The sequence below is a fragment of the Entelurus aequoreus genome, linkage group LG07, assembly GCF_033978785.1.
Source record: "Entelurus aequoreus isolate RoL-2023_Sb linkage group LG07, RoL_Eaeq_v1.1, whole genome shotgun sequence".
Taxonomy (NCBI): Eukaryota; Metazoa; Chordata; class Actinopteri; order Syngnathiformes; family Syngnathidae; genus Entelurus; species Entelurus aequoreus.
This window is the reverse complement of record NC_084737.1, coordinates 10,917,383-10,923,391: the sequence shown is the minus strand read 5'-3', so window position 1 is coordinate 10,923,391 and position 6,009 is coordinate 10,917,383. Positions and strand designations below refer to the sequence as shown.

General features: G+C 39.2%; 1 protein-coding gene and 1 long non-coding RNA gene across 3 annotated transcripts in view; one reads left to right on the top strand and one right to left on the bottom strand.

The window, feature by feature from the left end:
• Positions 1–1,255, top strand: part of cbln4 (cerebellin 4 precursor) — a 12,158-nt gene extending 10,903 nt beyond the window's left edge. The window contains exon 3 of the mRNA XM_062051914.1: positions 436–1,255. Within this exon, the coding sequence (XP_061907898.1) occupies positions 436–633 (198 nt within the window). The 3' untranslated portion in view covers positions 634–1,255. The remainder of the gene's footprint in view (positions 1–435) is intronic.
• The window catches only part of LOC133652955 (uncharacterized), a 31,333-nt gene that overhangs the window by 3,028 nt on the left and 22,296 nt on the right, over positions 1–6,009 (bottom strand). The window contains exons 3-4 of one of the 2 annotated variants that reach the window (XR_009826633.1): positions 603–627; positions 393–531 (exon numbers count right to left, since the gene is read on the bottom strand). This is a non-coding gene — a long non-coding RNA (uncharacterized LOC133652955). Of the gene's footprint in view, positions 1–392; positions 628–6,009 lie in introns of both variants that reach the window. The other variant, XR_009826632.1, reaches the window with a different exon arrangement.

Genomic DNA, 6,009 nt, shown 5'->3' with positions numbered 1-6,009 from the left:
ACTATTTTTTGGATAATCTAATTAAGACATATATATATATATATATATATATATATATATATATATATATATATATATATATATATATATATATATATATATATATATATATATATATATATATATATATATATATATATATATATATATAATAGTATTTTAAGGCGATAACCTTCTCTTTACACTTGTGTGACGGGTAAGAATGTTCAAAAGTGACCTAAAATATTAATAAAGCTTTCATGCTGACCCTGGAACAGACTAATTGGACGGATTTTGAAATTGGTGCAAAAAAGCATCACATTTCAGTCTTTTTCACACCTTGTGGGAGTTAAAAAAAAAGTGTTCTGGGTTGCAATTGTCAGCGATATAACATTTAAACTCAACAAACTTACCTTCACCTGCGTGACCTGATCCGTGTGGTCTTGCGTTGGCCAGGTGAACCTGATGCTGAACGGGAGGCCGGTCATCTCGGCCTTCGCGGGCGACAAGGACGTGACCCGCGAGGCGGCCACCAACGGAGTCCTGCTCTACCTGGAAAAGGAGGACAAGATCTACCTGAAGCTGGAAAAGGGCAACCTGGTGGGCGGATGGCAGTACTCCACCTTCTCCGGCTTTCTGGTCTTTCCGCTGTAAAAAAAGGAAGAAGGATAAAAAAAAAATCAGATCGCGAGCCGATCGATTCCTCTTTTGTGGTGTGTCGTCGCTGTATAGTCAAAACAACATGGCGGGACAAAACGGACGTTCCCCAAGACGCTTTCTGTCCTGTCAATCAAACAGAGACATCCCACGAGCGCTCTGTTGTCATGGCAACCGTCTCACTCAGGCGTTCACGCCTGTTGTTGTGGACCGACAATTCCGTTACGTTGTATCGTCAAAACCGTCCGCGGAAGCCGTGGTTGAAGTTTGGTACGACCGCCGTCGCCTCTCAGTGTCGCCAATCTGGAAAATATATCCTAAACACGTACGTCGGCTTGACCTTCACCACTTCACACCGCGTATCCAAGCAACCTGTGAAAGGATGCTCAGTAAACTACATCACCTTCAAACTTCAGAATTCACCTGCGAACTAAAACCTGCGGTCATGTTGGACTTTTCTTTTTATGTATTTTTTTTAGCTTTTATCCAAACCAACGTTGTATTTGCTGAGTCAGCATTAATAGTGCTGATGAGTTGATTGTAAACGACAGTACAAAAAGTCGCAGAGTAGCAGCATTTTAAAGTGCATGCAGAGCTAGATATGTATACGAATGTTATGTTGGAGGGTTAATTATGTTATTAAATCCACTTGTTAACTTCCAAAAGTGCCCAATCATTTGGACAGCTAGCGCCTCATCGGTGGTCACCGAATCTGTGCCGAATCACTTTAACTTTAAAGGCCTACTGAAAGCCACTACTACCGACCACGCAGTCTGATAGTTTATATATTAATGATGAAATCTTAACATTGCAACACATGCCAATACGGCCGGGTTAACTTATAAAGTGCAATTTTAAACTTCCCAGGAAACTTCCGCTTATGATGACGTATGCGCGTGACGTCACGAGGTCAAGGGAAGTGTTTGGACCCAATTCAAATACCTCTGTTTTCTTCGACAAAATTCCACAGTATTCTGAACATCTGTGTTGGTGAATCTTTTGCAATTTGTTTAATGGACAATGGAGACTGCAAATAAGAAAGTTGTAGGTGCGATCGGTGGAGCGGCGGACTACAGCAACACCAACACCAGGAGGTTGTGTTGTGTTTTGAGCAGGATAGCAGACGCACTACAGTGAGTAAGCCCGCCGCCGCATCTAAGTTAGCTTCTGTTTTTTTAGCTTCGCCAAGCTGAATATTATTAATCGTGTATTTACATGTTCATGGTTTAATAGTATTTTTGATCTTCTGTCTATCCATCCAGTCAGGGTTTTTTTAAATTTAGTTTCTATCTGCATTTGAGACTGCTATGCTATCACGTTGGCTACGTAGCTAGGTTAGCTTCTATTTTTTTTAGCTTCGAAAAGCTGAATATTATTAATCGTGTATTTACATGTTCATGGTTTAATAGTATTTTTGATCTTCTGTCTATCCATCCAGTCAGGGTTTTTTTTAATTTAGTTTCTATCTGCATTTGAGACTGCTATGCTATCACGTTGGCTACGTAGGTAGGTTAGCTTCTATTTTTTAGCTTCGAAAAGCTGAATATTATTAATCGTGTATTTACATGTTCATGGTTTAATAGTATTTTTGATCTTCTGTCTATCCATCCAGTCAGGGTTTTTTAAAATTTAGTTTCTATCTGCATTTGAGACTGCTATGCTATCACGTTGGCTACGTGGCTAGGTTAGCTTCTATTTTTTTAGCTTCGAAAAGCTGAATATTATTAATCGTGTATTTACATGTTCATGGTTTAATAGTATTTTTGATCTTCTGTCTATCCATCCAGTCAGGGTTTTTTTTAATTTAGTTTCTATCTGCATTTGAGACTGATGCTATCACGTTGGCTACGTAGCTAGGTTAGCTTCTATTTTTTTAGCTTCGAAAAGCTGAATATTATTAATCGTGTATTTACATGTTCATGGTTTAATAGTATTTTTGATCTTCTGTCTATCCATCCAGTCAGGGTTTTTTTTTATTTAGTTTCTATCTGCATTTGAGACTGCTATGCTATCACGTTGGCTACGTAGCTAGGTTAGCTTCTATTTTTTTAGCTTCGAAAAGCTGAATATTATTAATCGTGTATTTACATGTTCATGGTTTAATAGTATTTTTGATCTTCTGTCTATCCATCCAGTCAGGGTTTTTTTTAATTTAGTTTCTATCTGCATTTGAGACTGATGCTATCATAAAAAAATTCATTTCAGTAGGCCTTTAAAGGCCTACTGAAATGATTTTTTTTTTATTTAAACGCGGATAGCAGATCCATTCTATGTGTCATACTTGATCATTTCGCGACATTGCCATATTTTTGCTGAAAGGATTTAGTATAGAACAGCGACGATAAAGTTCGCAACTTTTGGTCGCTGATTAAAAAAAGCCTTGCCTATACCGGAAGTAGCGTGACGTCACAGGAGGTAGGATTCCTCACAATTCCCCGTTGTTTACAATGGAGCGGGAGAGATTCGGACCGAGAAAGCGACGATTACCCCATTAATTTGAGCGAGGATGAAAGATTCGTGGATGAGGAACGTTAGAGTGACGGACTAGAATGCAGTGAAATACATATTTTTTTTCGCTCTGACCGTAACTTAGGTACAAGGTCTCATTGGATTCCACACACTCTCCTTTTTCTATTGTGGATTACGGATTTGTATTTTAAACCACCTCAGATACTATATCCTCTTGAAAATGAGAGTCGAGAACGCGAAATGGACATTCACAGTGACTTTTATCTCCACGACAATAAATCAGCGAAGCTATTTAGCTACTGAGCTAACGTGATAGCATCTGGCTCCAATGCAGATAGAAACAAAATAAATAAACCCCTGACTGGAAGGATAGACAGAAGATCAACAATACTATTAAACCATGGACATGTAACTACACGGTTAATAATTCTCAGCCTGGCAAAGCTTAACAATGCTGTTGCTAACGACGCTGAGGCTAACTTAGCAACTTAGCAACCGGACCTCACATTAGGGCTCCACCACGCGACGAAGGACTTCACCCAATCACAGATGCGTTGGCGGCTAGCATCGGCTAGCGCGGCTGCTATCCAAGTAAGTAGTCCTTGTTGTGTTGCTACAGCCAGCCGCTAATACACCGATCCCACCTACAACGTTCTTCTTTGCAGCCTCCATTGTTCATTAAACAAATTGCAAAAGATTCACCAACACAGATGTCCAGAATACTGTGGAATTGTTCGATAAAAACAGAGCAGTTTGTATGGTGACACATTGGGTACGAATACTTCCGTTGCCGTCGTGACGTCACGCGCATACGTCATCATACATGGACGTTTCCAACCGGAAGTTTAGCGGGAAATTTAAAATGTCACTTTATAAGTTAACCCGGCCGTATTGGCATGTGTTGCAATGTTAAGATTTCATCATTGATATATAAACTATCAGACTGCGTGGTCGGTAGTAGTGGCTTTCAGTAGGCCTTTAACTTAACTTTAATTAAAAAATGCCGGTTAATTTTTACACTTAGCAAACTCATCTCGCGGGCCGGATTGAACCTGTTCACAGGCCGCATGTTTGACACCCCTGATCTAGCGTATTTACCATCTAATGCAGGCCTGGGCAATTATTTTGACTTGGGGGCCACATTTAGAGAAAAAAATGTGTCTGGGGGGCCGGTATATCTATTTTTAGGAACACTAATACAAAACCTCACAATAATGTCTGATTGAATGCTAAAAACGTTACGACAGACCGCCTTAAAAAGACATAATGGAATTTTACATTTTTCTACGAAGGATAAAACACTGAATATTGACAAAATATGAACGTCACACCCTGTTTCGATCGACATATTTTACAATCAAGTGAAACGCAACAAACAGTGAAATATGAACGCGAAGGGTACAAAATAAACCCCACCTATAATCTGATATATCTGATATATCACTAAGCTTTAGCACTTTGTTGTGAAAATCTCCTTTTGCGTCTGTGGAAACGCTTCCCGCCCACACTGCTTGGTGCCTCGTCTGAGCTGCTGTGACGTACATTACCATAGTAACTACAAACCCCGTTTCCATATGAGTTGGGAAATGGTGTTAGATGTAAATATAAACGGAATACAATGATTTGCAAATCCTTTTCAACCCATATTCAGTTGAATATGCTACAAAGACAACATATTTGATGTTCAAACTGATAAACTTTTTTTTTTGTTGCAAATAATCATTAACTTTAGAATTTGATGCCAGCAACATGTTACAAAGAAGTTGGGAAAGGTGGCAATAAATACTGATAAAGTTGAGGAATGCTCATCAAACACTTATTTGGAACATCTCACAGGTGAACAGGCAAATTGGGAACAGGTGGGTGCCATGATTGGGTATAAAAGTAGATTCCATGAAATGCTCAGTCATTCACAAACAAGGATGGGGCGAGGGTCACCACTTTGTCAACAAATGCCTGAGCAAATTGTTGAACAGTTTAAGAAAAACCTTTCTCAACCAGCTATTGCAAGGAATTTAGGGATTTCACCATCTACGCTCCGTAATATCATCAAAGGGTTCAGAGAATCTGGAGAAATCACTGCACGTAAGCAGCTAAGCCCGTGACCTTCCATCCCTCAGGCTGTACTGCATCAACAAGCGACATCAGTGTGTAAAGGATATCACCACATGGGCTCAGGAACACTTCAGAAACCCACTGTCAGCAACTACAGTTGGTCGCTACATCTGTAAGTGCAAGTTAAAACTCTCCTAAGCAAGGCGAAAACCGTTTATCAACAACACCCAGAAACGCCGTCGGCTTCGCTGGGCCTGAGCTCTTCTAAGATGGACTGATGCAAAGTGGAAAAGTGTTCTGTGGTCTGACGAGTCCACATTTCAAATTGTTTTTGGAAACTGGGGACGTCGAAATTCTAAGTTAATTATTATTGGCAAAAAAAATATAAAGTTTATGAGTTTGAACATCAAATATCTTGTCTTTGTAGCATATTCAACTGAATATGGGTTGAAAAGGATTTGCAAATCATTGTATTCCGTTTATATTTACATCTAACACAATTTCCCAACTCATATGGAAACGGGTTTTGTAATTAGATGACCATAGTAACTAATTAGATTGCCATAGTAACTAATTATATTACCATAGTAACTGGTATATCATCCATAAGTGCTGATTTCAACCATTAATACTTTGTATAGTTCAAGATTTACGGTCATTTGAAAACATGACTGCACATCATAATGGCAGCTACACTTTCCATCTTAAAGATCTTTAAAAAATTATTTGGGAATGAAAAGCTTGATTGGAAAGCTTAACGGGCCGCATGTGGCCCCCGGGCCTTAATTTGCCCAGGTCTGATCTAATGTATTAAATATATTAGCTTGTACAGTACGAGCGTAGTGAGTG